We start from the raw sequence: 22,532 nt of genomic DNA, 5'->3' as shown, positions 1-22,532 counted from the left end.
GTGACCACCATGGGTGGTACCTCTTCTTGGTTCCAAATTCTGAGATTGGGGGATATTAAAAAAAAAGAACAAAAAACAATGTACCTCGGACCAAGGTCCACTCAGACACATTTTATTGAGGTGCTACGTGTACCCTTTGGAATCGGTAAACGTCTGGCATTGCCTTATAAAGGTATTCCCCTCCCATCTCTCAGCAAGTACCTTGGTATCCTCGACCTGATTATATAGTGCGCATCCGAAAAAGGTTATTTGGCAAACACCGGGGACTCACCCCCTGTATCAAGCACTGTCAGTACAATCATTGCGACGAATACTCAAAAAGGTCTTCGTTCCTTCTGCACCCCCCGTGCACTACACGGGCCCCGATGACGTCCCTGGACCCTTCGGGTGCGACCAGTGCGTTGCTTTACTACCTTTGCGTGGTACTCGTGCTTGGTGGCTCAGCTCGCAGTGCCTCTCCCAGTGAGTGCAGCATCACACTCTCACAAGATTTATGCCCTCATGCACACCAACACACTCTCGCAGCACAAGCGTGCGCCACGCATGGTTATGCACTCACGTTCACTCACTCATGCGCACTCACACTCACGCTCGTGCCTCGTGTTCATTGATCGACACAAATGTACAGACACAGATCCACACGTTTTTTCATCATCTATATTATTTACAGTTTTTAATCATAATTGTAACTGGGCTGATAGGATGCCCTAGAGTACGCATACTCACCTCTCAATTGTTGTCGAGCCTGAGTTCGAATCCCGACCTAGCTAAAAACCATCATCCCTGGCGATTTCACAGAAAGGGTGTGCCGTCCCTCGGATGGACGTGAAACTGGAATCCCGTCTGTCAATATTAGTTGGTGGACGTGAAAGATTCCCACAATCTCCTTCACGAAGAGTAGGCGAGCTATCGCCGGCACCCTGAACAAATTCTAAAAATCAAAGAACGGAATATGGAAGAAGAAAAAAAATTGTTGGATTTCAAGATAACTTGAGATGTGAACGCCTGGAGTGAATTATGTTCACAAGCATACGTTGTGTTTTCCAGGCTGCACAGGTGTGCGCATGGACTTACAAGTCCTGCTGGAGGTGACGCAGGAGACGAGTGTGCTGACCTTTGAGTCTGTGAAAGGCTTCCTAGCCTCTTTTCTCGACCATCTCGATCTCCCGTCCAACTCTACCCGCGTGGGCATCATTCATTACGATTCGGAACCGCACGTCCTTACCCGTCTCGGGGAGGTCCAGCGTGCTGATCTCCTCGATGACCTTCTGTACGTGATGGAAAGCCACAGCAGTGGCCGCAAGACCGGGCAAGCTCTTCAGTTCGTGGCCAAAAATGGTTTCATGGAGTCAACCATGGGCCAGCCAAAGGTATTGCCTCTTACGAGTTCCGCTATATGGCTGTATGTAAGCAATATATCGGATTTGAATGTCCATCAGCTTGCGGTTAAACGCAACATTCTGGGTCATGTCTTTGTACTCTCTGCAGGTTGTCCTTCTGATGACAGAATCCGTTTCTGATGATGAGATTCAACCAGATGTGTTCGGCAACAACATTTACCCCATGGCTGTCGGAGTCGGGTAAGGATCATTAAGAGACCCGTGATTGATTTTTTTTGAGCCTGATGCCCATCTTGCTGTATAAGTAGTTGTCATTAAACGAGAAATAAAGGGTTTATTGTCATTAATGAGAAATATTACATGAAATCGTCAATCGCCATTTGATTGACTTGACATTTAAACAGGAATTGCATAATTGGGTCACTGAATTGGTTCATCAAAAAAAACCCCTACCCCTAACCCTAGCATGTCAACGGTGTCCATGACAACAATTTCACCCCATTGTAATCAACTGGGATTTTTTTAAATGATTTTATTCATTTCAAACTTCAGGAATTTTTTTAAGCTATCAGATTGAAACTTAAACGGCCTATTTGTACACATTTGTAGGACATGTGTATAAAATATGGTCAAAATTAGTCAAAGGTCAAGGTCAATGCCGGCCACAACATATAAAACACGTATTAGGTGTGAATTAGAAAATGTATCAACCAAATTTGTTATGCACAACATTCAATCACGTAAAACACTTGATAGGTCAAATTTCCCAAATGACCAAATTGCTGTTTCCATGGCAACTATTGTTTATTTGCATTTCACACAAATTATGCTAAGAATGACATCTTTCTTGTTTGTTTGTGTGGTTTACTTCTAAACCGCTGGATGGAATGAGTTGAAAGCTGGTGATTGTACTCGGGCTTTTTCACGGGAGGGGTTTAGGAGACAAAAATAAAATAAAATAAAATCATAGCCCTCATGGTTTAGGGTGGAGGAGGACCCCTACTCTCTCCCTATATATGTGTATCATATTATGTCACCTGGTGGAAGCCGCCATTACAAGTCATAATAAAATATGCCAGAGACATTGTAAAAGTTTGGGACTTGACACATTCGTAAGGATGGGTTCTTTGGCTAATAACATCTGTATAATAATACGCTTGATTGTCCATCCGTCCATCTGTGTAACATTTCATTCCACCCATTGGTTGGACAGCTGGCCTGACTCAACCCAAAATTTCAACATGAAATATCATAGGGCTGCCATGTTGGTGTCATGTGAAGCCAAAGACATCTTCAGAGCTGTCATATTCACAATTGCCATGCTCTCCCTATAAGTTTTCCTTTCAGTGTAAAACAATTGAAGTGACTATTAAAAGTATCATTGAAAGGTTGAAGCCAATACTCCCAATAGATTGGTGTCAGCTTATGGGCCAGTGCAATTGGAATCTATCTGTGCTGTATCACCATGATGTATCAGATATGCACATAGGCAATTTTTGATATATTACTTTGTTAAGCTCAAACTGATAATTACCTCCACCCACCAAAGGTGAACGGACGTGATGTTTTCACCCGTCTGTTTGTTTGTGAACAAAATAGCTCAAAGAGTTGGAGATGGATTTGGATGAAACTGAATGGACATATTGGGTGTGTGACAAGGACGAATTGATTCGATTTTGGTGAAGATCCGAATCCGGATCTGGATACGAAAATTATTTATTTTTTAAATGATTCTTCACCATTGAGAAATAGGGACAAAAATGATATAGTAGTGTATATCCGCCAAATGATATTTCAAAAAATTATTGGGCCAGATATGCTCTTGCGGATCAGGCATTACTTGGTGGAGATATGCATTCCACCGAGTGCCCTTCGAGTTTAAAATATTTTCACTTTTAATTTATCTTCAGTTTTAAAAAATAGTGTTGTCGTGATATGGTTATAGACCTACACACAGTTATGCTCGTTTTTCGTTTTATTTTCTTCCCACTACATTTCAAGGTTTGTGGTTGAGGGGGGGGCCCCTCTACTATTTGAATGTCCCGGGGGCTGTTAAACTTAAATCCGGCTCTGCAGAGTTTCCGTGGGTCATTGCTGTTACTTCCAACTATTTTATCTTAAATGACTCAACCAGGGACCATAAAAACCCATCGAGTGAGGGGTGGGGGGTTGAAGTCTCAGGGTTTGGAGGGGGAGGTTGACAACTTGGGTTTGGGAGGGGAGGGAGGAGGATAGTTGAGGACTTGAAGTCGCATTTTACACTTTGCAGATGTTCCATGGGTCCCTGATAGTTATTATTGGTACTAGCAAATACAACTTGTCGCTTTGCTGATGGGAATATTCAAATGGGAAGGGGGGGCGAGGAGGAGGTGAGGAAAGGGGAGCTAGGAAGTGGGGGAGAATGAGGCCTCACCACAGGTCACTATACACTCCGGGAGGATGGAGGGAGCGAGGGGGATGGGGGGGGGGAGAGGGGCAGTAGTGGAGAGGAGAAGGGGGTGTTCTGCACATGTGTTTGATAGTAGAACTTGAGAGAAAGCGGGGGGGGGGTAAGAGGGAATGGTCCCCTTTGGCCGACATTAGTGCAGGATTGAACGAAGTTGGGTATGTTAAAACAGAATGTTCAAGCGGGTCATACTAAGCAATGTCTGGACACTACACAGAAACATCCGTGAGGGGTGCAGGGGCTTTTGGAGGAGGTAAGCATGAGGAATGGGGAAAGGAAGGAAGAGCGTTTTCTGTCAAACGTTGAAAAAGCTGCGCTAGTGCTTGTGCCTTTATTTAATTTCTACACAGATGATAAGCTCTAAAATAATTTAACCTGAGACAAACTGTGGAATTGATCTGAGCAGCAGTACTGACTGTTAAAAAAAGCTTTCATTTATCCATTTCACACATTCTTTGACACCCCTTCCTCTCCTCGACCTCCAGAGAGTTGTATGATGGTGAAGGGGGTTTGGGAGGAGGATAGCATGAGGGGAGGGGAAGGGAAGGCAGCATGAGTGGAGGGGAAGGCAACGCAGCATGAGTGGAGGGGAAGGCAATGTGAGGGAAAGGGGAGGCAGTGTGAGGGGAAGGCAATGTGAGGGAATGGGAAGGCAGTGTGAGGGGAAGGGAAGGCAGCATGAGTGGAGGGGAAGGCAATGTCAGGGAAAGGGGAGGCAGTGTGAGGGGAAGGCAATGTGAGGGAATGGGAAGGCAGTGTGAGGGGAAGGCAACGCAGCATGAGTGGAGGGGAAGGCAATGTGAGGGAAAGGGGAGGCAGTGTGAGGGGAAGGCAATGTGAGGGAATGGGAAGGCAGTGTGAGGGGAAGGGAAGGCAGCATGAGTGGAGGGGAAGGCAATGTGAGGGGAAGGGGAGGCAGTGTGAGGGGAAGGCAATGTGAGGGAATGGGAAGGCAGTGTGAGGGGAAGGGAAGGCAGCATGATGGGAGGGGAAGACAGCATTAAGGGAGGGGAAGGCAGCATAAGGGGAATGGAAGGCAGTGTAATGGCAAGGGAAGGAAGCGTGAAGGGAGCAGGAGGGAAGGCAATGTAAGGGGAGGGTAGGCAACATAACAGGGTGTTACTGTGGCGAAAAAATGCACCAAAACAGAAACACTTTCTTTTTCACCATCTTGTTCGATAAAACTAGGCAGCAGCATTTAAAAATTAAAACCCAAGCTATCTACCTGGCAAAGGCCCACCTGCATGCATGCATCCTCCCCCATCAGCATTCCTCCAACCTCCTCATGGTCCATGCTAACTGTGCACATGCCTCGGCGATATACTTATCCTTTCACTCGCACATATGCACAGATTTAGCCGCACCCGCACTGCATGGTGGCATGTCCCACATGACTTCGATGCTGCAGCACATCCACTCCCCACATGGCTTTAGCGCTGCAGCACGTCTGCTCCCCTCCCCACATGCAGAAGTTATGGTTCGCGAGATGGCCACATTGCCTCCTCCACAGCGCAATGCACCATGGGCCTGGGTGTGAGTTTGAGATCGAGTTCGGACCACACGCCCATGAAACATGTGTACTGCACACATGCAACCAAACATGCAGGCATGCACACACCCCACAGAGAGTTATTTGGACACATTTGTACAATGTCTGTGTGCGCTGTCTACGTACCTCTGTTTTCAGAAACTGCCGACTTAATAAATTGCAGCAACTATTAGCATACAGGAATTATATTAATATTTTGGAATGAAAGTAGATCACACAAAATGGTGAAAAGCAAACTGCATGTGTAACTGCCGTAAAAAAAGGACCCCTGTGGACTGTATCACCGTGGCCTGCAAAGCAGGTCACAGAGCACAGTGTTGCGCTCATTGAAGTTACCCTTTCTGCACATTGCTTAATATCTTTTCTTCACTCAATATAATTGTCTGAACAGAAGAAAAAATTAAGCTTAATGTTTTCCTTAAAAAAATACAGCAATAAAAATCGTAAATTTGTTGACATTTTCAGATTTCACTCCAGATTTTGACACTTATTTAGTGCACGAGACCCGATTCTCAAATCCGATATCCGATATTGATTATATGCACTTGAATTAGCCTGTGAGAGTAGATTGTGCTTCCAAATCAAGGCATGTTTGAATCGGCTGAACAAAACGGGGAATTAAGACTCCAGCAAGCTGACAGAGGGCTGATCAAGGATGATGGATGCCTTGCTGAAGGATAATTAAATAAGGCCATTAATGATATTCAAAAGGGCTGATTTAAATTGACCCAAACACACAATTTTCATTCACACACTCCCTTGGAGTTCTCCTTGTGTGCATACAAAGTTTCAGGCTGATAGGTTTCTTGGTTTTGGAGTTTTGGAGGAGACACACACATTAGGATAGATGACAGCTGGAACCCTTTATAATAAAGCGTGACAGACATGGAAGGACCACACAAAATTATACATAGTAATACTTCTCAAAGCAAGATAAAAATATGTAAAAGTACAGTATACAGAATGATCACACCAACAAGCGCAACCACAGCCACGACGATGACAACAACAATAATGTGTTTTGAAAGATCCTTTTTTCTTGTTTTTCACTTCATTTTACATCATCATTGATACTCACAGATAGATATTAAATAATAATCAATGTGTTTGGAAAGAGCAACATGCTGTCTTTTGAGTAAATCCGTCAGCGAAGATTATGTGCTATCATCACCAATAATAATTATCCATGAATGTGCAATACACGAATCGTTGCACTCACTTTACAGAGTACGAATCATCAATTGCTGTAAGTAGAGCAAGTGGTGTCTTCACATCCCATATCCTTGTGTGTGATGAGCAGAGATATGGTGGACGTCACAGAACTGACTGCCTTTGCTGGACAAAACATAATTTGGTCACCTGAAGATAAACTTCCAAAAAAGGCCCTTTTGGTTAGCAACAAGATCTGTCAAGGTTTGTCTTTTATCATCCTCCTTTCACGCCTCATTCCTATTCCCCCTCATATCCTCATAACACGGTCCTCTCACGCCTCATCCTGATTCCCACATCATGTTCTCACCTCATAACCCTATCCCCACCCCATATCTTCACCACATGCTCCTCACTGCACATCCTATCCATTGCCACCGCACATTCTTCCTTTACTGTTTTATTTTATATTTCACCCTACATAGTGTGCCATGACATTTTCCTACATTTGGGACTATCTCATTATTATTATTACACATACTTTTGACTCGTCCCCTTTCTTCCAGCATGCTTCTAGCATGCCCCTTCCATATATATATATATATATATATATATATATATATATATATATATATATATATATATATATATATATATATATATATATATATATATATATATATATATATATATTTGATGGCTCCTTTCTTTCACTGTGTGGAACCCTTGCAATGCCCCCTTTATAAGCAACCTCCATGAATTTAATTTCTCTTTTCCTGTCCTAACTTTCCACACTCCCCTTATGACCCGTGAAGCATTCAACCTGAGGGAACGATCTCTGCCATTCCAATCAGTTGCTTCAGAGTCGAAGGAGAAAAATGCTGAACCAGGTGAGTTAACCAATTACTTTTACTGCTCAAGCATTCATTAAATGTGCTGGTCTTTCATCAGCACAAAACGACAGGGCTTAGAAGACACACAGGCACCGAAAAGCATTGAATGAGAAATTTACAAACAGAGAACCCTGTTTCTACGAGTATAACTTATTTGGGATGATCTCTCCTCTTCTTGATAATAATAAGACAATCAAAAGAACAACTGCTGATATGAAGCCTCTGTTAATATGGTTCACCCTGTGTGTCTTGTTCCATGCCATTCTCGGTATAATGTTTAGAACTCTTCACCCCACGTCCGTTTACTACAATACCCTCTATAGCTGTACCTATAATACATGATGGTTTGTTAATGAGATTATATAATGGAACACCCACATATGTTAAAGATAGAGCAGATTTAATGTTTAAGACATGTCGATGGGAGATTATCTCGGTATTCGATTACGGAACCCTCTCTTCATTGTCTCGGTCAGGTATTCAATATTGATACATTATTTTGCAAATTGACTCAGCTTGAGGGTTTTGGAATGTTTGTTCTATTGCTTAGCAACCTGTATCGAGGAAGTCCTTTACTTTTCTTGAAACATGTAAACTACATTATTTGCTTCATACGTCTCTTCGAAAACCCCATCGACATAAATGACCTCAAAATGTTTATTTTTGATATATGACCACTCTGACATTACCCCTCAACTACTCCCCTTCTCCTTGTTATCAATACCTGGTTATATCGATTTTAGCTTTTAGAAATACCTCGTTACCATATATCAGTATCTGGTTCACTGTTGCTTTTCCCCTCATCATTAAGGAAAATCTTTGGTGCAAACTTAAACCAAACTTTTTATCTTTTGAACTCCTACAGCTGTTTGTTTGCACCTTGTGTTACACCTTGACTGTGACTATATACGATACTAGTAGAACATGTTTTACGTCGTTTACTCTGCATGAGTTGTAATCAAAATGGACCTTTGTTTCCTCAAAGTGGAACCTTTATTTAATAATATAAAATGTGTTATTCAGTCTTCAAATGTACGTACACCAGAGGCCTATGAAGCCTCGAATATATGTGGAGCGAAAAAAAAGGCGGCAATTTATGGCACGCTTGAGGGAAAGGCATGACCTGGCCAATGGGTGGTGCTTGTGATGCTGGGAGAGAAGGGGGGAGGTGTGGCTTGTAGAATGGGCAGCACTTGTGATACACAGACAGGAACTGAGCTTTGTATATAAGATAAAACCTCATTAACGACGCCAATTATTCTCACTTTCTTGTGGGGTTGGCCCTGGAATATTTTCTACCCAAATCTTTCATGAACCGATTCGTAATTTGTTCACGTCTGGTCAGGTCAGGTATGGTAGCATGCGCCGGAGCAGCGCGTTGCTGCATCCACTTTCTGTTGGTACTCCAGGGGCCTCCGTCTGGTCATCCCCCAGGCAAATGCCTGCCCATCCCCATTTCCTTGAGATGCTGATCAACCTGCTGCAACCACGAGGCATGTGGTTCGCCCATTGGCCTCCACCACTCATGAGGCTCCCTCGCTGGGAGAATCTGGTGAGCAGGATAAGTGACAGGAAAATGAGCCACATGTCCATACAGCCACAGCTGATGCTCACAGACTATGCAGGTAACAAATCTCATTTGAGTCTTTCTCAACAACCACTCCTTGGACACAAAGTCTGACCAGCAATAGCAAGGATTCTCCAAAAAGACCTGGTACCAAAGCAATTAAGCCTTAAGCAATGGGGGACCTGGCACCAAAGAATCTCAGATCCTTGGTCAGAGTCCAAGTCTCACGTCTATAGAGCAAAACTGGAAGCACCAAGGGCCTGAAGACTTGGACTTTCATCCTCCTGCACAGGTTCTGACAGTGCCACACCCCATGATCCAGTGAATCCATGACTCCCCAGGCCTGACCCAGGCATCTTTTGCCCTCTGGCTCACAGCCAGCAGAGACATGAATATCACCCCTCCAAGTGAATCCCCTCCGAAGTGAATCTCCGTCTCCTCAACATCCTCACCACAAACAGTTACAGACAAGATAGCAGCATCCAAGATGTCATTGAAAGCCTGGATCTTAGTTTTGACCCAGGAAACCCGTAATCTCAGCGGTTCCAACTCCTCATTCAGCACCTCGAGGGCCACTAAAAGGATCTCCAGAGTCTCTGCAAAGATGACTGCATCATCTGCGAAATCAAGGTCAGAGATCTCCAGAATCCAGTCCATATAGTGCTGAAAAGTGTGGGGGCCAGTGCACACCCCTGAAAAACTCCAATAACAACAGGAAATAAGTCAGAGTTGGTATCACCACATCTCACAGTGCTTTCAGTACCAGAGTATAGTTCAGACATCAGATCGATCAGTTTTGGTGGCACCCCACGAAGACCAAGATTCCTCCAGAGGGCATCCTGATTCACTGAATCAAACACTTTACAGAGATCAACATAGGCTGCAAGCAGACCCTGCTGAAACTCTCCTCTGCGTTTGGTGAGGACTCTAAGGGCAAGGATACGGTAAATCATTGGCCTCTTTGGTATCAAGCCTGACTGCTCTGGATGCTGGTGCTCAAGCACATGGTGGCAAATCCTATAAGGAATTATCCGAGCAAAGATCTTGTCCGACACTGAGAGCAGCGTCACCCCTCGGTAGTTGTTGCATTCTTGGCGATCACCATTCCCTTTCCAGAGAGGGACAACAAGGCCCATCTTCCAATCAGTTGGGATGATGCCTCTGTTCCAGACAGAGCACAGAACTGCATGCAACGACACGAGTACAGCATTTCCACAAGCCTTGAGATGTGCAGCATGGATGCCACAGATCCCAGGAGCTTTACCCGATTTCAACCGGTTCACCGCAGCCCGTGTTTCCACAAACGAAGGTGGATCGAGTCGGTCATTTGTTCAAGGGTCCGTGATAACTTACCTACTCTTCATCAAAGACACTGTGGGATCTTTATCATCCATCAACTAATGCAGATGGGTCCAGCATCTTAATGTCCTTCCAATGGACGGGGCATACATTGATGCCTGGTCCTGCAAGAGAAACGCCTGCAAATTGACAGTTTATAGCTGGATCGAGATTCAAACCCAGGCAAGCATGCATCCCTCTTAGCTATCCCACCAGCCCTGATTGTTACACCTTGAACAAACTGAAAATATGCAGAAATTGTATTATTTTTCTTCAAAGCCGATATGTTTAGAAAAAGATAAATGAGCTCCTTGTCATCTCGTATTGTTTCTCCAACACCATGACAACAATCCATTTCACCTTTTTAAATCCACAATTTATTTGCCTGGGAACTTCAATGGAAGCTGGTGCTGCCAAGCCCATATGATCTTTACAGCTGGCCTGACTCCACACACAATTGCAACCTGAAAAAAAAAATCATACAGCCACCATTTTTGTGCTATCTGAAGCCAAAGACATTTTCGGAGCTATCATATTCACACTCGCCATGCCCCCCATCCCCGAAAAAAATTCACTTCAGTGTAAAATGACCAAAGAGACTGTGAAATGGACCATCAAATATTGAAAGGAGCCGATAGGTGTCACGGACCTCGTGAAGGACACAGTAGATTTAGACCTCAACCCACAGTCCACAGGCTTCAGTCCTCTGGTGGTAGCCTCTGGACCAGTGCAATTGAAATATATCTGAGTCGTATAACCATAAGCAGTGGGCACGTTTAGCTTCAAACCCAGGTTACTTTATATTTTCGGAGGGATCAAGGCAGTGGTCTGTTGCCTTATATACACCGGCCAAATAACTATGTGTAATTCTCTCGAGCAAGACTTTTTACCGTGGAGGTTATGCAGGTCCTTGATCTTATTTCTGACTATTTTCTCAAAAACAACTCGACCAGGGACAAGGGAACCCATGTCATTATAAAGGTTTTTGTCCGATGAGTTCCGGGAATCTTGCGAGATTGTGAAAGGAGAATTCCATCAATTTTTACATCGAACGATGTGTTTATCGGCATTAGGAAGAAGATAATTGGCTTAGGGCCACAATTAGGCTGCTCATGGTCACTTGAGAGATGCAATTCCAAGGGGTTTCCACATATCTCGTGGGATTGTGAGTTGGGCAGGCGGACGTGATGGGCCGTGCCATGTGGCAGCCATGTTGTTGCTTTTTCCATCATGGTTTCTGTGAAGTTGGTGATAGCATGACATGGGAGGGGAAAGAATTAAATGTTCTGCCGTTTCAATGAGGTAATGAAGAAATATGTAATGATCAATGTGGGAATACCTTTTGCTTTTATGAGTGGGAGTAGGGAGGGAGGGAAGGTGGGAGGAGAGGCGGGGGGAGTGGGTGAAAGAAGAACAGAGACTTGCGGTTGGAAGGAATGGCGGGGAGAGTAGAGATGGGAAAGAGTCAGAACATCTCTCTGGCAATTATCAGAGAACCACCTCACCGCCGTCGAGTCTGGCATTTCACTCAAGCCGACGGGCAGGGTCTCCAAGCAGCCATCAAACTTATAGACTGGTCTCCTATCTCTACTTTCTCCAACATCAACCCGTCCTGGGAATTCTTTCAAAGAAACTTGCTCTCCCTCATGCACAGATTTATCCCCTCTCGTCTTCAGTTGTCCTACCCTTCCTCCCGCCCTTGGTTCACTGAAGCTTGTGGCAAGGCAGTTGTCCTGAAACAACTTGCCTTTGCCTCATGGAAAGCAAACCCAACTGAGGGTAATCTCAGTTCCTTCCATAAAGCTCAGAACAAGTGTGTATCTACCCTCAGGAGAGCCAGAAAATAACATCTTTCTCATCTCAAGTCTGAACTCTCAAACTTCTCTCCCTCCTCAAAATCCTGGTGGCCTTGAATCAAATCTGTTTCTGGTGTATGTTCCCCCTCCATCCCCTCCCTTACCTCAAATGGCCGCACTGCTGATACCGCACGTGAAAAGGCTGAATGCCTAAACTTGGTGTTTGCAGCTAAATCTTGTGTCCTAAACCCATCACTATCTCTACCCACTTTACCCAGTCGCACCCAACTGTCCCTGGACTCTGTGTCCTTTTCTCCTGACAAGGTGGAGAGCTTGCTTTCAAACCTCGACTCAGATTCTGCAACCGGTCCAGACGGCATCAGCCCACGTGTCCTCAAAGCCTGCTCTTCTGCTCTTGCTCACCCTCTCTCTGTTCTATTCACCCTCTCATTTGCCCAAGGTTATCCATCTGCCATCTGCTTGGAAATCAGCAAACATCACTGCCCTGCACAAAAAGGTGCAAAAACAGATCCCTGCAACTACAGACCAATCAGCCTTCTCCCAATCATCAGCAAGGTTATGGAATCCATCATCACTTCAGACATGAAATCCTTCCTCTTCTCCAATGGCTTGATTTCCGATCATCAATTTGGTTTCAGACCAGGTCACTCTACCCTGGATATGCTGCTTCTGCTCTCCCATCAATGGATGGAGGTCCTCAATGCCAGATAGGAAATCCGAGCCGTATCCCTGGACATATCACGTGTTTTTGACACAGTCTGGCACCCTGCCCTGCTCACCAAACTCTTCCCATGGTATCCAAGGCCATCTCCACTCATGACTCGCAGACTTCCTCTCCTGTCGCAGTCACCGTGTGGCCCTAAATGGAGTTCTTTCATCCGCCCTTCCTGTCCAGGCTGGAGTTCCTCAAGGTAGCGTTCTCGGCAATGTTCTTTTTCTGGTTTTCATCAATGATCTCTCCGACTCGCTGGAAAATCCTCTTTATCCCTTTGCTGATGACTCCACCCTCTGCCGTACAATCGGCCATCCCTCAGACTGGCAAGTAGCAGCTTCTTCGCTCACTGCAGATCTGGATAAAATCACAAACTGGTCCAACACGTGGAACATGTCTCAATCCGGACAACTCTCACACTCTCACTATGTCTCTTCGAAAGGACCGTTTAGAACCTCCCCATCCACTTTCTCAACAATCCTCTGGAATAAGTCCTTTCTTTCAAGCTTTTGGGTCTCACTATCTGCCATGACCTTTCCTGGGAAAGCCACATTTCAAACCTCGCCTCCAAAGCCAGTCGCCGACTGGGAATCTTCCATCGTGCAAGGTCCTTCCTCGGCCCACCTTAGCTCGTGACCACTTACAAAACTTTTGTCTGCAGCCTGATGGAGTACTGCTATCCCCTCTGGGCTGGTGCTTCTGCCTCCCACTTTTCTCGGCTTCACGCTGTCGAAACCAAGGCATTTCGGATCATTGGCATCTCCCGCAATGAGGCTGAGTCTTTGGGCCTCTCACTCAATCACCGCAGGTTGGTCCGTGGTCTTTCTGTCTTCTACCGTCTCCTCTCCAGCCTCGCCCCCCTGCTCTCTCTGTGATTTGTCCCCACCACATTTCCGCAGGGCGCTCAAGGTCCGCCAACAATCCCCTTCTGGTAAAAATACCAAAATCACGAATCACTGCTCACCTTCACTCTTGCATTCCTCTTTTTTCCCGCCTTTGGAATAAACTTCCTCACTCTATTCTTTCCCATTCTTCCCTCCAGGCCTTCAAAACAGTTGGTCACCACCACCTCTTATCATCCCCCATCCAAATCCTCGATCTTTTCTTCTCCCGATAATCCACCCAAGCCCACCTCCTTCAAATTCCCTGCTTTCCTTCCTGAAAGTCCCTGTAATGTCCATCTTCTATTCCCCATGTTCCCCATGTTCCCCGTCCCATCCCTCTCCCTTCCACAGATCTCCAAATGTCTCTGTTCCCCACTATTTTGTCCATCCCACTCCCTCGCCTCCTGTCTCATCCCTTCTCCCCCCCTTGATGTGCGTTGTGTGTTAGCTCTCATACGAGCCTGGACAAGGTATACAAAAAAAAAAGAAAAAAAAGGGGGAGGTTGAGGCTTTGGGAGGAGTGGTGGGATTGAGGACTATCAGTGGGGGGGTGGAGACAGGGTTGAGGAGCTGTGGTGGGGGGTGGAGAGGGTATTTGAAGGCTTGGAATGGGGAGGGGATTGAAGCCTTGGGTTGGGAGGGAGAAGTTTCGGACTTGGGGTCGGGAGGTGGACGTTGAGGACTTGCGATTTGGGAAGGGTGGGGGTGGGGGGGTAGGGGGTTGATGACGTGCAGTCTGGGAGGGGGTGGGGAGTTGCTGACTTGGGGTTTGTGAAGGTGGACGGAAATTGCGTAGTCAAGGTCACATTTTTCATTGTGCAGGTGTTCCACATGTTCCTGCTAATATTCTCAAAATGGAGGTTCATTTAAAATTTAATAATATCTGAAAAAGGAAAAAGTTATGCCCTGGATGGCGCCACACCACGCGCCACGCGCACGCACACGCACACACACCCTCTCCCGCTGTGTGGCCGGATCGGCCAGTAAGATAGCTGTGTAATTTTGTGCCTGAAATATGGCTCGAACATGGGACTGAACATCCTCTAATAAGCTGGCCATCCATCCTGTCCACTCTCATGTTTTTAGGGTTAAATGTGACGAAAGGTTCTCCACGCTGCAGTGTATGGGGAAGTGGACATTACCGTACCTTCGATGGATATATTTTCTACTCCAGAGCAACTTGCCGACACGTGTTTGCACGAGACTGCTCCGATGCCTTAAGCGAGATCAATGTACAGGTGGTGCACAAGAAAGGAGAGTTGTCACTCATTTGGGCTTCCTTCGACACTGTGTCGGTGTCCCTGCATCACGGGGGTAATGTTACCGTGAAAGATTACAGGTGAGCGGATCCACAGACGTAGGATTTATTATCCAATTGTTGGACATTTAAGATGAGATTGTGAGTTGCTTCTTCTAACCACTTTCAGCACAACTCATGAATCCTTACTATAATTCATGGACCGTTGTTTGTGTGTTTGGCGAGCTACTCCTCCTACAATTGTGGCCCAAGTACATCCAGACTTGCTACATAGGATCAGCATGACCCCACTTAGTGCATTGGGGTGTTTTTTATATCTTTTTCAGTGGTCTTGGCGAAGGGGGGGGGTGGAAATTCTCTATGTGAATGTGTTTCGCGTAGTGCCACCTCCAGGTGGAAGAGGGGATGACAAGTCCCACCCTTCACTGCACAGGATTCCTGTCCCCACATTTTCCAGTGCAGTGAGGTGCAGGGCCGCTGAGAACCAGAAGTTTTTATTTTTATTTTCAGGAGTGGTTGAGGCAGCTCTTAGTTGCCTATACACTGCCCAAATAATGGTATCCTCTATTGGGACCATACTCTGTGAACCCAAGGATCCCAAACCCACCACTCCAGTCATTAAGCCACAAAGTAATGGGATGTATCAGAATAACATTTTGTATGCTTGGAACAAGATCGCTCTTCGGGCAGGTGAAGCTGGCTGCGAAGCCAGCGAAACGTTGCCTGAAACCGGGTCCGCTCTCGCTTTTTTGTTCAAATTAGCGGAGTCGATCTAGTTTTTTACTTTTGGTTTGAAGCGCCTTCTTCTTCAAATATACATACATATATATGTATATATATATATATATATATATATATATATATATATATATATATATATATATATATATTTGCAGGAGGAATCAACTGGGATGAAGAGTCATTTAATAAAGTAATTCATAACTTTTGCATGAAAAAAAGAATTGAGTAAAGTAGTACTGCACGTTCCTGAATTTGGTAAAGTAGTACTGTACGGACCCTGACATTTGCGGGGGATACGTTCCTGAAAAATGCCGCAAATGTCAAATCCGCGAATGACGGGGCATTGTTTCAATGAGATAACGGGGGATAGGTTCCTGGCGGTTTGTGATTCATACGGAAAAATCAAAAATGTAATTTAAAACCACCAATACACCTGCGAATACGTGAAGCACAGCGCCGTAAATGTAGAAGCAGGTCACATTTTATGATCCGCAAATACGCGGGGTCTGTGAATAGCGGAACCGTGAATGTTGGGGTCGAACAGTATTTTAGAAAACGTATAGAAGGTCAAGGCTGGGGGGGGGATCCGTATTTTGGCCGACTCAGCTCAAATCCTGATGTACATGAATCTGGTGGTTTATTATTGAGGTTTTTTGTGGAAATTATGTAGTTGGGATGAACCTACATTTTGAATAGTTTGTAAACCCTTTGTTAATAATTCGAGTATCTTTTGATCTTGTACTTACAGATGCATTTGTTAACCATTACGCAGTTCTCTGTGTTTTAAGTTACACCCTTTCTCTAAACAAATAAAGGCCATAAAGCAGAGGTACCCTATAAAATATGGAAGGTCCATGTCATGGTGCTAGCATTATGAATTAGTACCGATGCTATAAAAAGGATTGTTGATAATGAAAGTGGTGATCATGCAGATTGTTGCACGTCATTGACATGAACATTGACACAGTGTGGTAATCTTCATCCCGATGAAACAGCAATTATATGGAAGGCAGGAAGGAAAGAAGGAAGGAAGGACCTTAACTCTGAGAGCAATATTATTAACATTTTAAACCTAAGCTTTACTCCCATGATTGAGGTATAGTGTGGAGGTTATAAATAGTATCTGCATGGTTATTGATGTGGTTTCATGTAATGCTGTGCTCTGCCCCAGTGTCCGGTTGCCATACAGTGGATTCGGAATTCAGATTCAGGAAATGGGTTCCTACATACGTCTCACGTCTCGTCTCGGTGTGGAGCTCAGATGGAACCGGCACGATGCCCTCATGGTGTGTTCTATACCTGGATTCCCTCCTCTCCTCCTTAATTCCCCTCATTTTTCAACCTTTAATTTTCAGTACCTTTGACCCAAATCTTTGTATTAGACACTTAATAATAAGGTTAAGTCGATGGTGGAGGAGCAAGAACATCGAACGGATCAGGATGGAACAGAACAAAAGGAACAGTAGAAAGAGAAGGGGGAAACACATCAACAGCACAACTTTTCAGTATAAGAATATTCAAGGAGTTGTGAAAAGCCAGAAGGATGTCCTTTTTTAAAAATTTTTTTACAAATATTAACTAATTTATCAAAGTCCCATACCATCACACTGTCCCATTCCATCATAAATACTGTCTCATATCATCTCAAGTGTTCGTGGAGCTACACTACCGGTCAAAAGTTTTATAACACCCCCATTTTTGCAGTTTTTACTGAAATTTAAGCAATTCAAGTCCAGTGAATAACCTGAAATGGTACAAAGCCAAGCGGTAAACTGCCTGTGGTTAAAAAAAAGTTTAGGTTTCCAAAAACTGAAAAATAATGTAAACTTCAGAGTTGTTAAAAATCTCAGCAATGGCTTTTTCAGGGAACTGCCCTTTTCAGGGAACAAGTAATGGGTTCGCAACTGCAGCTGTTCTGCAGCAATGGAAGTAAATTAAGCCTTGAAAGTTGATGCAAACAATTCTTACAGGTGTCCCAACTTTTGCTGATTAGTTACAAACCCTCTGTCTGTATAAAAGCAATGTTGGAACAGACTGTGTTTCTACACCCTCTGAAGCATTATTTGGACAATATTACACTGCAGGAAGTAGTATATTGCTGTCATCATGGCGAGAAAAAGACAATTAACAAAGGAAGACAGACAGACCATTATAAGCCTAAAAAGTGTAGGTCTTTCTTTTGGAGAAATTGCAAAGAAAAACCAAGGTGTCAGTGAGTACAGTTTCCTACACCATCAAAAGGCACTTGGAAACTGGAGGAAACTCTGACAGGAAGAGGTCTGGCAGACCCAAAGCAATAACGCAATCAGAAGATAAGTTCCTGAGAGTCAACAGCTTGCTTGATCGGCGGCTCACAGGACAGCAGCTTCAAGCACAGCTTAACACTGGTCAAAGTGAGGAGGTCTCAGTTTCAACTGTGAACAGAAGACTTCGAGCTGCAGGTTTGACAGGTCGAATGGCAGTAAGAAAGCCATTGCTGAGATGGAAAAATAGGAAAAAGAGGCTTGCCTGGGCCATGAAGCACCGCCAGTGGACTACTGAAAACTGGAAGAAGGTCTTATGGATCGATGAATCAAAGTTTGAAATCTTCGGTTCATCACGCAGGGTTTTTGTACGCCGTCGAGTAGGCAAAAGATGGTTCCTCAGTGTGTGACACCAACTGTCAAACATGGAGGAGGAAGCGTGATGATCTGGGGCTCTTTTGCTGGATCCAAAGTCAGTGACTTGCACAGAGTGACTGGCTCTCTGAACCAAAAGGGCTACCAACAGCATTTTGTAGCACCATGCAATACCCTCCGGTCTCTGCCTAGTTGGTCAGGGGTTCACCTACAGCAAGATAACGACCCAAAACATACCTCCAGGCTATGTCAGAACTACCTTAGAAGAAAAGAACAAGATGGTAGGTTTCAAATCATGGAATGGCCAGCACAGTCTCTAGTCTAGACTTAAACCCCATCAAGCTGGTTTGGGAAGAACTGGGACAGAAGGGTGAAAGCAAAGCAACCTTCAAGTGCAACACATTTGTGGGAACTTCTGCAACAGTGTTGGGAAGAACTTTCCAAACAATATTTGATTTCCATTGTAGAAAGAATGCCACGAGTATGTTCGGCTGTTATATATGCAAAAGGTGGCTACTTTGATGAGTCATAAATTTAGATTAAATTTTGTTCAACAAAACAATTCCATGATTTCTTTTTTATCTGCAATTGTTTATTTGTTCTATGTTTTAATTTCAGAGTACATTGAAACATTGAACTGCTTAAATTTCAGTAAAAACTGGAAAAATCGGGGGTGTTCTAAAACTTTTGACCAGTAGTGTATTTGGTCAAACTAGTTGGCTCTTCATGAAATAATTTTGTTTCTTCCTTCGAACATCATTCGAGGACTTGGGTGGATGGGAATGTGGCTTTGAATTATGGGCCAAATGGCCTTTTCCCCAATTGTTTCACTGAAATGGAACTTTGTTCTTGTGCAATGTTTTGCTCATTAACAATGATACAATTATTTAATAAAGCAATGCCTCAATGACTGCAGCTATATCAAAGTTAAAACCATCACCTATTAAAGTATACTTGTATAAAGTATCTCTCTGTGAACCATGTTCGATACAGAGGGTTGCAATCTCCTAGCCTGGAGAGGTTTATTGGCTCGGGTTCCAATCCCGGGCAGGTCGCCACTCCGACGCAGAATGCTCGACCGATCGATCTGCAACGTCCAACAACTAATGTCAGCAGACGGGACTCCCAGTTTAACGTCCATCCGAGGGACGGCACACACATTTATGTCTCGCCCTGCCTGTGAAGCACCAGGATGACAGTTTATAGCTGGGTCAGGATTCAAACCGAGGCTCGACAGCTCACAGCTGAGTGTGCATACCTGTTGACTGTCCTGCCAATCCTTAATCAAGTTTTCAATAAATGATTTACCTTTCAAAGCAAAGTTGTATTTTAACACCTGATTCACCTTTTATGGTTGTTATAAAGCCATTCAGATTACTGCCTTGCACTGGTTGATGCATTCAAACTCATGTTATCACTTTGTGTCACTGATGTCTTTCTTCGCCAACTTTAATCTCTTTTCAATCAAGTCGACCTTTCCTTGGGATCTTTGTTTAACCGAAATTCTGCGTAAGGCTGTTTTAATATTCCTCATATTCGGATACATAATTTTTGTAAATATTATAAATATTACTGCTAATATTATACGCTGTAGTTTTACCATACGGAAGCAAGTTCCAATCTATGGCAGCTATTTGACGGTACATTATCTCGCTCTTTTCCTCCGAAACTTTTAAATGTCCCATCCCTTTTCATACACAGTATATGTTCAAGATAAAATGTAGAGTGGCCCAGTCCCCCAAATATCATGATCGCGTGTAGACTTTCACTCCATGCCAATGAGGCAACTCGTCAAACCAAAGCAAATGCTGTGCTTCATTATGTCCCAACCAGATCCTCCTCGACCAAAAGTACAAGGGGCAGATGTGTGGTCTATGTGGAGATTTCAACGGAGACCCTATCAATGAATTCACTGGCCAAGGTGAGCGTGTGTGCCGTCTCTGTCTCTCATGCGCACACACCTTCCATCATCTCCCCATCACCGCTTTGCTGTCGAGGTGACCTTATGATAACCCATGTAACCGTTGAAAAATTCTGTTTAAGATATTGACGGATGTATAAGATCAAGTTTTCATTTTAAACACCAATGCAGACTCTCCTGATCAATCAAATACCTTTAAGGTGGTGTCACATCGCATTCATGCCTCTGTATTGGTAAACTCGACCTATCATAAGCCATTAAAGTCTACATATTTTTTGTTCAAGTAAAATCATTTATTTAACATTTCTCTTGGTGAACCCATGTTTCAAGTGCTGCTCAAACATGCTCACCCCGAAGGAACCTTCTTCGTAATACACAACATCCTACCATATTAAATAAAGTAGGGGGGGGGCAATGACTTGCCAATGCTCCCAAAGGTAGAGGGTGTTTCTAGTCATGTGATAAGAGCTGCTGAGAAGTAATATCGGCTGCACCACATGTTAGCATTTTTGATAAACGGGGATCTAAAGTCCAGGCTCCCATCTAGAATCACATTCGACTTCCCATTTAACGAAGAACTGCCGTTAACATTGAACAACCTTGAGAGATTACTTCCGTGCACTGAAATCAATTTGGCCCTGGATGTCATACCTTTCATCGTTTATATTTTATTTTTTTCACTAGTTCTTTTTGACTCTCACTATTGTTTGCTCAAACCTACACATGACCCTCATGCCATAATTCTGTTACAGCAAAAACCTTTCAAGGCTTCGTAAACGGCCAGAAGATAGCGGATGTCACAGATGTGTGTGTCGAGACATCGCAGATCCCTCCAAAGTACCAGAACTGTTCTCAACACGTGAGTCTCACTAAGGCTATGGGAGTACGAGGTCTCACTCGTGTCATCAGGTAACCGGTGTAGGGAGGGTTCTCATTTCGTCAAGGTAGTGAGATCGATCCATGAGGAAAATCTAATGAAGAGGTTACAGGTGAAAAGGAGTTTCAATAAATCAAACAAAATTACAAACGTAAAATTATATTGCCTTTCATTAGATAAAGGTGAAATAAATTATACATTGGAAATGGTACTTTCACCCCAAACACTCTCCGCAGACACGTTGTGCCAATAGCTCAAGGGTTGGCTCAGCCATGTCCTTTCCGAGCTACTACAGCTATGAACATCATCACATGTACATGTCCCATCGCAACGTCATGTTACGAGACCTCTTTGGCTGAAAGTCCGTTGGTGGGCATATCGGGCTGGGTGATGGCATCAACTGATGATGCATGGTTAAGATTGTGCACAAAGTACTTTGTTTATGGATGTGTGAGGCATAGTTGCGGTGAGTCACAGAGCGCAAAGGCTGATGCTCATACGTATTAGATGTAAAGCAATGCAGACTGGGTGAGTTTGTTTAAATAAGGTTCAAAGTCTGCCGGATTAGGCTCTTAAACAAGCTTGTAATCACCCACTGTGATATGGGATGAATTGAATTGATCAGCAAAAGAACAGACTCGGAAATGCTGCGGAGAGACAATGCCGACACGAGTCGTAAAGTTCAAATAAACACTATATATATATATATATATATATATATATATATATATATATATATATATATAAATATATATATATATTGTTGCGAATTCGCGCCCGCCAGCGTGCGGATGGCCACGTCACTCGAATTGTGACCACGTCGCCCACTGGACGAACAATTCAGTCGTGACCCTCTCGGAACAACGCCGGGAGATAGTCACGGGTGGGGGGTTAATCCCACCACGACCGTGCCAATTGCCCACCTGCACAGGATAGGGTTGCTCGCCAAATTCGATCTACCTAAGTACCTGCGCAGATGGTCGACCGGACGATCGTACCACGCCACAGGCCGACTCCGGACACGAACCGCTTAAGCGGTCCGTTCCGTGCTCCAGTGATAACCGAGCGGTGTTATCGTCGGCCTCAATGGTTCCGATTAATTACCGGGCATATTAAGCCCACTACGTACCCTTTACGTGAAGCAGGATGGAGGGTCAATAAAGAAAAGACGAAGCGAAATGGGAAAACAGTTCACACAAAGCACATTTATTTCGCGACACATGGGAAGCACGTATATACAGCCATACAGTCAAAATGCACATATAGCAACCAAAACAAAAGCAACAACGACGCAGATTTACTACTGACTATGCGCAAACACGGCAACACTTATACAGTTCTACTTTACAGACGGCGCCAACACACATTTACACCAAAGCAAAGGAAAGAAGCCACCCTCATAGACAAGGGGACAGACAAGCC

At 44.3% G+C, this 22,532-nt stretch overlaps 1 protein-coding gene across 1 annotated transcript in view; it reads left to right on the top strand.

Moving 5' to 3' along the window:
- Window positions 1–217: 217 nt before the first annotated feature.
- The window catches only part of LOC147025926 (uncharacterized), a 168,921-nt gene continuing 146,606 nt past the window's right edge, over window positions 218–22,532 (top strand). The window contains exons 1-9 of the mRNA XM_085883558.1: window positions 218–462; window positions 1,048–1,370; window positions 1,489–1,580; window positions 6,636–6,748; window positions 7,300–7,374; window positions 14,782–15,034; window positions 16,866–16,980; window positions 20,146–20,233; window positions 20,986–21,092. Coding sequence (XP_085739684.1) covers window positions 366–462; window positions 1,048–1,370; window positions 1,489–1,580; window positions 6,636–6,748; window positions 7,300–7,374; window positions 14,782–15,034; window positions 16,866–16,980; window positions 20,146–20,233; window positions 20,986–21,092 — 1,263 coding nt within the window. The 5' untranslated portion in view covers window positions 218–365. The remainder of the gene's footprint in view (window positions 463–1,047; window positions 1,371–1,488; window positions 1,581–6,635; window positions 6,749–7,299; window positions 7,375–14,781; window positions 15,035–16,865; window positions 16,981–20,145; window positions 20,234–20,985; window positions 21,093–22,532) is intronic.

The sequence above is a fragment of the Eptatretus burgeri genome, chromosome 5, assembly GCF_056783735.1.
Source record: "Eptatretus burgeri isolate ZD-2024b chromosome 5, Ebu_testis_v1, whole genome shotgun sequence".
Lineage (NCBI taxonomy): Eukaryota > Metazoa > Chordata > Myxini > Myxiniformes > Myxinidae > Eptatretus > Eptatretus burgeri.
The sequence above is the reverse complement of the archived record's forward strand: the minus strand, read 5'-3'. Positions and strand labels throughout refer to the sequence as shown.